The sequence below is a fragment of the Triticum aestivum genome, chromosome 1B, assembly GCF_018294505.1.
Source record: "Triticum aestivum cultivar Chinese Spring chromosome 1B, IWGSC CS RefSeq v2.1, whole genome shotgun sequence".
NCBI classification, from domain to species: domain Eukaryota; kingdom Viridiplantae; phylum Streptophyta; class Magnoliopsida; order Poales; family Poaceae; genus Triticum; species Triticum aestivum.
Window position 1 is genome coordinate 435469702 of NC_057795.1, and position 12473 is coordinate 435482174.

General features: G+C 42.4%; 1 protein-coding gene across 2 annotated transcripts in view; it reads left to right on the top strand.

The window, feature by feature from the left end:
- The window catches only part of LOC123129407 (serine/threonine-protein kinase TOR), a 30497-nt gene extending 18777 nt beyond the window's left edge, over positions 1–11720 (top strand). For both annotated transcript variants that reach the window (XM_044549589.1, XM_044549593.1), the window contains exons 38-59: positions 709–777; positions 845–955; positions 1040–1180; positions 1269–1397; positions 1485–1650; positions 1725–1939; positions 3344–3550; positions 4461–4574; positions 4650–4841; positions 5085–5165; positions 5245–5319; positions 5398–5464; positions 5893–6053; positions 6623–6796; positions 6895–7023; positions 7123–7206; positions 7286–7347; positions 7436–7508; positions 7665–7799; positions 10691–10864; positions 10949–11214; positions 11506–11720. In XM_044549589.1, the coding sequence (XP_044405524.1) occupies positions 709–777; positions 845–955; positions 1040–1180; positions 1269–1397; positions 1485–1650; positions 1725–1939; positions 3344–3550; positions 4461–4574; positions 4650–4841; positions 5085–5165; positions 5245–5319; positions 5398–5464; positions 5893–6053; positions 6623–6796; positions 6895–7023; positions 7123–7206; positions 7286–7347; positions 7436–7508; positions 7665–7799; positions 10691–10864; positions 10949–11214; positions 11506–11524 (2844 nt within the window). In that variant the 3' untranslated portion in view covers positions 11525–11720. The remainder of the gene's footprint in view (positions 1–708; positions 778–844; positions 956–1039; positions 1181–1268; positions 1398–1484; positions 1651–1724; positions 1940–3343; positions 3551–4460; positions 4575–4649; positions 4842–5084; positions 5166–5244; positions 5320–5397; positions 5465–5892; positions 6054–6622; positions 6797–6894; positions 7024–7122; positions 7207–7285; positions 7348–7435; positions 7509–7664; positions 7800–10690; positions 10865–10948; positions 11215–11505) is intronic.
- The last annotated feature ends 753 nt before the right edge of the window (positions 11721–12473 follow it).

A 12473-nucleotide genomic window follows, 5' to 3' on the forward strand; every position in this document is an offset into this window, starting at 1 on the left:
AATTTATTTTCATTACTATATTATTCATATTCTGTGTACCGTGGTTTTCATATCTGCCAAAGCTAACTGATGATTACGTTGTGATTTTATGCTACAAAGCAACCACAAACTGACTCTCATACATCTGAATTGCTAATAGTAAACGGTGGATCTTGGGTGTGTGTGTGTGTGTGTGGGGGGGGGGGGGGGCAAGGAGAGGCATTTGGTACTGATAAAATATCTTGCTTTATAGCTGAGACTGGCAGTATATGTGTAACAATTAGAGGGCAACTTTTGGAACTGATACATTCTACTCCCTCCGTTCCATATTACTCGTCGCTGATTTAGTACAACTTTGTACTAAATCAGCGACGAGTAATATGGAACGGAGGGAGTATAAGATACAAGTATAGATGCAATAACTAGTCTTTATACTTCTACAGTCTATTATTGTTAGCAATTACAATGAGCTTCTGTTCTCAGAGGGTGTTTCTCTAATTCTATCTCAAGAATTTAATTGGTTTACATACCTGGTGTTCTCTTTTACATGAAAGAAAAAGTGTGATCTTTTCATCGTTTGGCCCTATATGGGGGCCTTCTTGTGATGAACAGTCTGCACTTTCATAAGTTTGTTATAACTGTGTTTCCATCAAAAAAAGGTTTATTAACTGTTCACAAATCCGTTTTGCCCTTCTGTATACCCATACTTGTTCGTTGCCAATTTGCTAGGTACTTGAGAGTTATGAGCGTGCTTATAATAACATGGTGCGGGTTCAGCAGCTTTCAGAACTCGAAGAGGTATTCTAATTTTGGTTTATGTTCTGAAGAAGTTAACTGTTTTACTAACAAAAGGTGTGTAATTCAGGTGATTGATTACTGCACTCTTCCGATGGAAAGTCCAATTGCTGATGGGCGAAGGGAACTTATCCGTAATATGTGGAACGAGCGCATTAAAGGAACAAAACGGAACGTTGAGGTTATATGATGTATTTGCTTAAGAATGCTGTGCTGTAACCTGTATGGTTCTTATTCTCCATATTGACTTCAAATTTTTTCTCAGGTGTGGCAAGCCCTACTTGCTGTTAGAGAGTTGGTTCTTCCTCCTAATGAAGACAGAGATACCTGGATAAAATTTGCTAAACTTTGCTGGAAGAGTGGACGTATTAGTCAGGCTAAATCTACTTTAGTCAAACTTTTACAGGTGAAAATAGTAGTTGTTATTAATTAGTGTGCCTGTTTAACTCTGCAATCCTCTCTATAAAAGAAATTATTTCTTATACCACATGCAGTTTGATCCTGAATCTTCTCCTGAGTTGACACTGTATCATGGACATCCTCAAGTAGTCCTGGCTTACCTGAAGTACCAGTATGCTGTTGGAGATGAGCTTAAACGGAAGGACGCATTTTCTAGGCTACAGGTGCTTGTTCTTGTACTCTGACAATACATGGCAGCACTAATATCTTCAAGTGTTTATACTGATGTACCCTTGTTTCTGGTGAGATAGGATCTGTCAGTGCAGATTGCAACAGCCACAAATAGTTACTCTGGAATGCTAGTAAGCCATGGTGCTATATCAAATGCTGGAGTACCACTTACTGCCCGTGTCTATTTGACACTTGCTAGCTGGAAGAGAGCACTGTCACCTGGATTGGATGATGATGCCATTCAAGGTCTGAAAAACTTCAGTTTTTTCCACTGTTTTCCTTTAATTTTATCTCAAATAATTATGAATCGCTTTCTCCAGAAATATTGGTTTCTTACAAAAATGCCACGTTAAGTGCCAAGGACTGGGGCAAGGCATGGCATTCGTGGGCTTTGTTCAACACTGAAGTCATGTCCCGATATACTCTGCGAGGCCGTCCAGATATAGCAGGAAAATATGTTGTTGCAGCAGTAACAGGATATTTCTACTCTATTGCGTGTGCATCTACAACTAAAGGTGTCGATGATAGCTTGCAGGTAAATATTTTTTTCTTTCTGTTTTTTGTTCTGCGAAGTAGATTTTGAGCAAAGGCTTTATATAGTGGCTGATCCCATCGCATTTCAAAAATGCTTTTACACCCTTCCCAATGTTTGAGAAGAGCAAAAACTCAAATTACAATATTATGTTGTTTAGTCATTTTCCTACTATATTTATAAGTCTTGAAAGGTGATATATGCGGGATCATAGCCATACAACAAATGACTAGCAGCATCTCTGACTTGGTCAAGTATAACTGGTAATGAACAGACGTGAAATATCTGGAGTGACAATTGGTCTGATCACCTTTTGGGGAGAAGATTTCCCAGGCTTCACTCCTTTGCCCTTGATCATCTCTTCGGTCCAGGATGTACTTGTTACCCAAGAGCCCTTAGATCTTTTTCATCTTCAGCTCTCCAGCCAGGCCTTTGATGAATTCCGTGAGTTCAGGCAATTCCTGACCAACCTTCATTGTTCCCCTAGTGTTGCTGATTCTTGTTCTTTCTCATGGGTTGCAAGTTTTTCCTTCTCTAAAATCTCTAGAGTCCACTTTCAGCACATTGAAGCCCCCCCTCCCAACCTGAACTGCTTGGCTCTGAAACCCTAAGTACTCTCCTAAGCTGAAAGGCTTTGCCTGGCTCCTTCTAAATGATAGACTTAATACAAAGGACATCCTCCAACGTCACTAATTTAATCCTTCTGGAGGCTCTGATTGTCTGCAACTTGGATACCCTGGAAACTCGTGATCATCTCTTCTGGTTATGTAGCTTCAGTTCCTCCTGCTGGAATGCTCTTGATATGCGCCTCAATCTCCCATGGAGGAAGTTATCTTCAGGGTAAAGCTCAAGTTCAACAAGGTCTTGTTTCAGATCACGACGGTTGCAGCTTGAAATATTTGGAAGCAAAGAAAATTTTGAAGTCTTTAGCAACATCCCCTAGTAGGACCACTTGTTTCTTTTGTTTCAAGAAAGATCCCTCTTCTTTCTTACGGATGAAGGATGAGCTTGCCATCCCTCTAAGGTCCCTTGGATCACCTAGAGTCTCTCTCTAGGGCCTAGTACTTGCCTGCCTTCTGCCCCTTCTTGTACAGCCCTCCCTCTTTCTTTCCTCCTTTGTACAGCCCCTCTCTATCTATCTTTAAACAGGGCAGCCCGGTGCATGTAGCTCCTGCTCACAGGGTCCGGTGAAGGGTCCGACCACTTTGGGTCTTTTGTAAATATTTCTCTTTATATTCATAAAATTTACTGTGGGGGGCTCCTCCACATCTTAAAAAAATCATTCCGCTATATCTTGGTGGCATGGAAAAAAAATTATGCCACTTTGAGATGACTGCCTAAAAATAGTTTTCTCTAATTCCTTGCTTTTTCAGTAATATATTTAAATGATTATGTTTACTTTTGTAGGATATTCTCCGTCTCTTGACTCTTTGGTTCAACCATGGGGCAACCTCAGAGGTTCAAATGGCATTGGAGAAAGGCTTTACACTTGTCAAGATCGAAATGTGGTTGGTTGTGCTACCCCAGATAATTGCCAGGATTCATTCAAACAATAGAATAGTTAGAGAACTGATACAAGAATTGCTAGTTCGAATTGGAAAGGGGCATCCGCAGGTTCGCAATTTTCTTCTTAGGCTGATAAACTATGATTTGGATGTTCAATTAGAGTATCTGTGCTGCTTTCTTGTGAAATTTACTAGGTTTCTGCATTGCTATAGCGACTGTCATAGAATCACAGTTGTTGCTTTAATAACTAAGTGACACAAGACGGCCTATCTCCCTATCCGGTGATCTAAAGCAACGACTAAAAGAATAAGGGAGTCGAATAGTAAAGAACCAAGGAGACCTACCAGGGATTAGCGTCCAGTGGCATTCGTTTAAAGAACAACCAAAACACAAGTAAACGGTTCGTTTAAAGAAGAACAACCAAAACACAAGTAAACGGTTCACTCTCCAGGATAAATTTTGCCTCACAGGGTTGAGCCCTGGCGAGCGGTCTGGTGCCAGCACACCCCTTACTGAGTAATACTTGGTTCTTGTTGCATTCCTCATTTTAGTTCGATCCATGCTCACCTCCAGTTTTGCTGTCTTTTGTTTGTGTTAACGGTTGTATAAGGTGGCTGCAAAGTTAGTAGTACTGTTTGTGTTTTTTAGTGTTCAGGTTTGTTGTTTCATGCTTACTTTTGTCCAGGATTCGTTATGCTTTGTGTGTGTATGTGTGTGAATTGCTCGTTGGGTCTTGTCTGCCAGGAGCTGACTGGTTCCGGTGTTTCCCTGTGATAATAACTATATTCTCCTTTTGTGTCTTTTCAGATTTTCAAGTTTCCTTAGCTTTATATTTCTTTTTTTTGTTTGAAATATAACCTATGTACCTGAATACTGCTGTGTATCATCCATACTTGTTGGAACCAGTTTGACTGATAACTGGCCATTATATCCAACTGAAAGGATGACCTTGCTTTTTCTTAATATGTTGGGATTATTCTAATTTAGTTTTGCCAACTCCTTTGACATTTTTTACCAGGCATTGATGTATCCTCTTTTGGTTGCTTGCAAATCAATAAGTATATTAAGGCAACGTGCAGCACAGGAGGTCGTTGATAAGATCCGCAAGCATAGTGGAGGCCTTGTTGATCAGGTTAGCATCAGTATCTGTTAAGCTTGTACGGAAGACACATAGCGCTCCTGACTCTGTTGATGTTGGTTGCTCCAGGCGCAGCTTGTTTCAAAGGAACTGATACGAGTTGCCATTTTGTGGCATGAGATGTGGCATGAAGCTCTTGAGGAAGCTAGCAGGATGTATTTTGGTGAGCACAATATCGATGGAATGCTTGCGGTACTTGAGCCATTGCATGCAATGCTTGAGAGAGGGGCTGAGACAATAAAAGAGAACACTTTCATTCAGGTAGTGCCGTCACCAAACTTTCCTCCAGTCCCCATCACAGTATATCGTAACACAAATATATTTCTCTTGCTAATGTTTGGGTTACTTTTCATGAAAATGCATTTTGTCCTTATATCTTGGTCTGTTTTATACAGTAAATCATTTGGTGCCTTCACCCCTTTGAATTATCAACTTGACATTGAACATCAAATTCAGTTTGTTTTGTTAAGTATTTAATAGCTTATGCTATTGAAACTTATCCAGGCCTATGGACATGAATTACTTGAAGCCCATGAATGCTGCTTAAAATATCGCGCTACTGGAGAGGATGCTGAGCTAACTAAGGTATATAAGAGTGTCAATACAATAATTTCTGTATTGTGTCTTCTTGAGTACTGCTGAGGATGACTTCTGTGTTCTTTAGGCATGGGATTTGTATTACCATGTTTTCAGAAGAATCGACAAACAGCTTCCAAGTCTTACAACTCTTGATTTGCATGTAAGCATGTTATATGATTGTTTTCCCTGCAGTTTGTTTCCTTTAGCTCCTTGATTGAACATTTGATGTCTCTTTCAGTCTGTTTCACCTGAGCTGCTCAAATGTCGAAAGTTGGAGCTTGCTGTACCAGGAACTTATTCTGCAGGTATTCCACAGGGTTATACCATTTATTTTAAATTTTAGTTCTCTACTTCTTACGGAACCTAGTACTCTTTTCTTTGCCTTACCAATTCTACAGAACTCACAATTGTGAGATGAATTATTTGTAGCATACATGGGTTATTTGTACCAAGTACCCCAACATTTTAATTACCCACCAGTTTGTGTTATGTCATCAACATCCCTTGTCTATGATAGATCACTACTGGAACCACACAATAAAATGTTAAGTGATGGCAACAGTAAGACAATTTGTTTAGATTGAAAAATGTGCTTTTCATTTGGTTGTATAAGAATGCTGACATTAAGAATTAAACTTTGCTTCCTTATTCACCAGTATTGAGTATTTTATTCTGCAATTGATTGTTAAATTGACTTAGAATTCTGACATTAAGAATTGAACTTTGCTTCCAGATTCACCACTAGTGACCATCGAGTATTTTGTTCCGCAATTGATTGTTATTACATCCAAACAAAGACCGAGGAAACTGACAATTCATGGAAGTGATGGCGAGGATTATGCATTCTTGCTTAAAGGTCATGAAGATTTAAGACAAGATGAACGTGTTATGCAGGTTTGTATCTAGATTGCAAGTCTTTTTCACGCTGATTTCTGATGTTTTAGTAGCAATAGAGCATGGAGTAGCAAGCATATTTTTATATGTTGTGCCCATGAATAGTTTTGTCCTCCACTGTCCCCTTACCTGAGGCCAGTTCTTTGATTTCCCCGCACCCTTGTGGTTTACCATCTGAACAGTAACCGATTCCTCATCATTATATCTTTATTTGTTTTACCTAAGGCCAGTTTTTTTTTCCGTATCTTGATCTGAAATAGGCAGCTTGAAAAACACCACTAGTCCAAAACAAAAACTGTTCCCATGCCCATGCTTAGTTAACTAGCCTGATCTTACATAGTGATGCACAGGTTGAACTTATATGAACGCTTAGTTAACAAACCGTTCTTTGAAGTCCTGATAATACTGATGTATTGTTGATAAGCTGGAGCCCCTCTCTGGCATTGATGCAATTAACACTTGGGCATAATCTGTTAATCTGGTGGTGTCCTCGCAAGCTGAAATAGCCTCTAGATATTACAAGCTACCAACAAAAAATATGTATCTAAATACCTTTCCTCTTCACTTAGCTTTTTGGTCTGGTGAATACTCTCCTGGAGAACTCAAGGAAAACATCAGAGAAAGATTTGTCGATCCAAAGATATGCTGTTATTCCCTTGTCTCCTAACAGTGGATTAATTGGATGGGTACCTAATTGTGACACGCTTCATGCTCTGATCCGTGAATACAGAGATGCAAGAAAGGTTAGTCTGCCTCAATAATTTGTTTCCTTCTGAAAGAAGATAAACGTGTTCTGCTTGATGTCATTTGTCAATTGATTTTCCTCTTCTTCTTTGTTCAGATTTTCTTAAATCAAGAGCACAGACTTATGTTGGCGTTTGCACCTGATTATGACCACTTACCCCTCATCGCGAAGGTGGAAGTATTTCAGCATGCTCTTCAGAATACCGAAGGAAATGACCTTGCAAAGGTACTATGCTGTATCTAGTCACTGCACTATGAAAAGGGCTCACTGATTTTGATGCTTTCTGGTGACGATATTTAATCTACCTCAACAAAATTGTGATAGGTTCTCTGGCTGAAAAGTCGAACATCCGAAGTATGGCTTGAGCGGCGTACAAATTATACAAGAAGCCTGGCTGTTATGAGCATGGTATGAATTACTGCTATGATATGTGTTTTCATATGAGATATTCCTTTGGACTTAAGATGATGAAAATGTAATTTTGCAGGCTGGCTATTTGCTTGGGTTAGGAGATCGGCATCCAAGCAATCTTATGTTAGATCGTTTTAGGTAATTTCTACAAAGCTTGAAGTAACCATATGAATGTTGTGAATTTGTTTTTGTTGTCTTGAGGTCTAATAATAATTTTTTGCTTCAGTGGGAAAATTTTACACATTGACTTTGGAGACTGTTTTGAGGCATCAATGAATCGAGAAAAATTCCCTGAAAAAGTAAGTAGGCCGTGTTCTGTGCTTTATTCCTTGCCAATCACCTGATAGTTTGATGCTATAGTTTTGTTGAGTCTTGTCTTGTATTGTAACTGTTATTGAATGCGTGGCATTTCAACTTCTTTTACTGCACTCACACATTTTGTATGTATGGTGTAGGTACCATTCCGTTTGACTAGAATGCTCGTGAAAGCTATGGAAGTTAGTGGTATTGAGGGTACTTTCAGAACAACTTGTGAAAATGTGATGCAAGTCCTCCGGACAAACAAGGACAGCGTCATGGCTATGATGGAGGTAAGTAATACATATTCTATAGCCTGTAGCACCTTTGCCTGGCCAATATTATATACTCCATCCATACCAAAATATAGTGCTTATTAGATACTCCCTCCGTCCCAAAATAAGTGTCTTGAGCTTAGTACAAATTTGTACTAGAGCTAGTATAAAGTTGAGACACTTATTTTGGGACGGAGGGAGTATTTTTTAAAGCTAAACTTTGTAAACTTGGACCAAGTATATAGAAAAATGTTTCAATATTAGAATGCCAAATCAATACCATTGGATTCATTCATGAAATATATTTTCATATGATGTATATTTGGTATTATAGATATAGATTTTTTTTAATAAAATAAGTCAAAGTTTGTGAAGCTTGACTTCTACGACACCACGCACTATGTTCTGAGGTGGAGTGAGTATTTAATATTGAAATAAAAAGAATCCGCTTTTTTGGACCCTAAGATTTGCCTCAAGTTCACATTTCATCCTAACACTTTAAAACCGTCTAAAATGGACCTTGAGCTTTTAAACAGTCCACTTTACCCCCTTATCTGATTTTAGGGCATCTCCAACGCATTTACCCCAATCCGCCCCTAAACATCCGGACATGCCTGTCCACATGATTTTTTGCCATCCAACGCCATCTCGTCCAAATTCTCGCAAACAGGAACCAAACTGGGCGGACCGTTGCGGGTGTCTGGGACGTCCAGACGTCCCCCACGTACGCGTCCGGTTGCGCGGTCCTACCTGAAGTCATGCTATGTGTCTCGCCCGCGAACATTGTATGTACATTTATGCCGCTCCATGCTGCCGGTCAGACCGACATGACCGGATGGGAGGGCGGCGCCGCTTCAATGCGAACACACGGTGACCGAGAAGCCTACTCGGGCCGCTGAGCCGCATTGAAGTGACGTCGGTCCGCCCACCCTAGATATTCAAGCAGGCAGGCGATGGCGTCCAAACCCATCTCTCCACACAACGCCGGCCCTCATCTCCTCTCCACTCAGTGCCGCGTCCGGCGTCCCAGATCCTCTCTTGTCCTTTCCTCGACCGGGCTGGGCAAGTCCGCCGCCAGCGGTTGGTTCTCTGCGCCGGTCGGTGGATCTCCCTCCAGATCGCGGCGGTGCCGTGCATAGGCTCCCGGGCCGTCATCCTCCACCGCGTCGTCGACGAAGGAGGTCTGTTCTCCTCGGACGCCGAGTAGTAGCAATTGCCCCTCCTCGTGGAAGCCGCCTCGAAGTATGAGGAATTCCAGGCGTAGCTGGAGGTCCAGCTCGAGGGCGCCGCCACGTCAAGCAGAAGAAGCCGCAACCCCGCAATTGCGGTGTCTGGTGAAGGAGCCATCGTCGCCGCCAGGCAGTACGTTCGACCGCTTCCAACCAGGGTCCCCGTCGTTCCGTTTCAGGCGTGGCAATGAGGTGGCACCGCCCCGGTAGCGCCCGCTGAAGGAAGAGGAGCTCGGCAACGCTGTCGCGAACGCGCGATCGCATCCCCAACTACCTTGGTGGCCAACAGGGCGGCTGCTGAGCAGACGCGCCGGGCGGCGTTCGCCACGTCCGACATCGCGCCGAACTGGGTCCTCGTGGACCCAGACCTCGCGTTGGTCTTGGCCGTCCGCCCGTTGCCGCCTCAATGGCCAGCTCATCATAATCGGGATGGTCAGGTCCCTGCGCGCCGCTTGGCGGCAAGGGCAAGGCCAGAGGCGGACCCCCCCCCCCCCCCACGTGCCCTTCCACCGCTCCTACCCGCCCTTCCACCGCTAGCAGGACTCTGACGACGAGGAAGAGGTCACCGTCCGGTACCTTGTGTAGTTTAGTTTAGTTTTCTTTAAATTTAATTTGAACTTATCCAATTTCATCTGGTTTGCTTGCAGTATATCAAACTTTCTTAAATTTCGTCTGTTTTGTCAATTTGCGTTCGTAATGTTGCAGTTATTATTTTTGAAAGTAGGGGTGAGCATTTGCTTCTCCGGGTTTTTTTGGTTTAGTTTCTTGTGTTTACAATTATTATTTTTATTTAGATCAACAACCAAATTAGCCCGTGAGTTATTGGGAGCCGAAAGTTCGGTTAACAGACGAAATTGACTAAACAAGATTAAGAAATGAGAGGAGAATATGGCATCACAGCCGCTTGCTTTATCTCGTAAACGAAAAAAAGCTTGATCTCCGCCGAGGTGGTCATGGTTAGCTAAGCAGCAGTGTCGGGAAGGTGAAGTCGGGACGCGCCATGGCAGCAGCCTCGGAGGAAGCAGGACAGCAAGACTACAGGAGGCTGATGGTGGGGAGTAGAAAGAGCCGATAGAACCCATGACTTGAGCAATTTTTTCATCTTTTGCATCTCCGTGTCTCCGGTGAAAACATTGCAGAAGACAGAACTTGCACAAGCTGTACTAGCTCAAAGGTTTTAAAGAGCCACAATAGGTGAAACTTTTAGATCGTTGAACGCACTGTGGCGAGGGATACACCCCTTGCGAGATAGGCAGTTGAACCACTACTTTGTTGTCGCACCGTTCAGACCAAAACAAACTTGACACCATCACCACCGCCACCTCCGGATTGAGAACCTTGGATCTGCTGGTCAAAAACAACTGAAGAACATATTAACGGTGTGGAAAAATTGGAAGTCAGACGGAGGCCATTGAGAGGAAAGCCAGTACAAAACTCACGCAAAAGGCAAAATGTTTTGCGCATAGATGAGTCCAAGAAGCTTTTGCCTGGGCAAAGCAAACTACACATGCACAGTGTCTAGCTCAGAGGGTCATCATTACTCTGGCAACCCATGGTAGCTGCCCAGAGTTGCTGGCTCCGCTCATGGCTACTTATACATTCTTTCTGCTCCTTCATGCTTCATCTCTTGTACCTAAACCAGTATGTTTGGTGATATTCTAATTTAATATTTATTTTCAGGCATTTGTACATGACCCGCTGATCAATTGGCGTTTGTTCAATTTCAATGAAGTTCCTCAAGTTTCAAACTATGGAAATGCTCATACTCATACAGTGGTCAGTAGTGAAGAAGCTGCTCCTAGTGAAGAGCTCATGCAACCTCCTCGAGGAGCCCGCGAGAAGGAACTGCTACAGGTTGCGTCCTTTTCTCATGCTTGATTGTATTGTACTGTCCTAACCACATCCCTATAGTGGTGACCATTTATGTCGTTCATGCAGGCGGTCAATCAACTCGGTGACGCTAATGAGGTTTTAAACGAGCGTGCTGTAGCTGTCATGGCACGGATGAGTCACAAGCTAACAGGGCGTGACTTTTCTTCTGGATCAGTCTTGTTAGGCGCCGGCGGCTCAAGTCAACATGGCAGTGAACATTTAGCCTCAGTAGATGCTCGGGAGGTAGAACCTGGATTATCCGTGAAGGTTCAGGTTCAGAAGCTTATACTTCAAGCGACTTCACATGAAAATTTGTGCCAGAACTATGTCGGGTATGCGTTGTTATTCTTATACATGGATTTTATGCTCTTAGGGATAATATGTACCTATTCATGAGATATTACACTTCCCAAAAAAAAAACCTAAGCACCAAAATTTCGTATTGCACTAGTATAGCATTTTAGAAAGTGAAAAAGTAACACCATATATGTGAAAAAGACAACGTAATAGGTGCATAAGAAACCTAAGAGTATATTTGTATTTTCTATCTAGTTTTAGCAACTTATGTTAGTTAACCATTTGAGTTTTGCCACGTCTCACTGTGTATGTATTCTGTTTGACAGGTGGTGCCCGTTTTGGTGAACTCCGGCAAAGCAGATCTCGTGTACATACTGTAAATAACTTGTACATAGGTAGGCAGGTAGCTTGTTGTATTCTCTTTCTTTTTCAATAAACGTGTTGTATCCCAACGTGTGCAGTATTTTATGTAATCACATTTGGTAATGAAAGCTATATCCGCCTTTTTATGTTATAATATGGAATTACCGTCCTTTGCAAATGTTAGGCCTTGTACGATGCAAGATGCTTAGAGGAGGTGCTTAAAGAAATAAACTGTTTCTAGAAACACCGGTGCTTATTCAGAGGGATATAAGCACCGGTGCGCAAGAAAAACTCGGTTTATTACTAAGCATCTCCCAGAGCTTAGATCCGTGAGCAGATGCATACGAAAGGATGTTGTGATACCTCTAGTCCTTGAGCTGGCTAAAGTTTACTAAAAGGAGTTGCTTCACAAGATTGGGAGAAGTTGCATACAAATGGAATCTTTGATGGCTCTAATTGTTGATCTGGTTAAAGTATCTTTTTGCTTCTCTATAGTTCTCCATTTCCTCATAAAAATGGAATGTTTTAGCTGAAATGCATTTCTCGTCCGTACTAAAAGGGGATAATGTGAATCCTTAGAGCATCTACAACTGGAACCCTCAACTTTCTCCAAAAGCCAAGATCACCACACAACCAGCCAACTCAAACGTTCTTGCTATCCGGCACCCCTCAACACGACACATATGGGGTGGATTTGGGGACGTGCCCGCTCCAAATTGACTAACATGCTGAGCCATTGACCCCCTCCAGCATTGCTCCCGTTTGATTTTGCCGTCCTAGATGTCGACGCTGAGTACCCCGTCCCAGCCATGGACGACGCATTGGCGGAGTCCGTAGGGCTCTAGATCGTCGTTGTTTGCAAGGCGGAGGGCATCCCTAGAGGGAGCAGTGAGCTCAACAGCGTGGTTGGGAAGTTGCGGAGAAGGAGGCC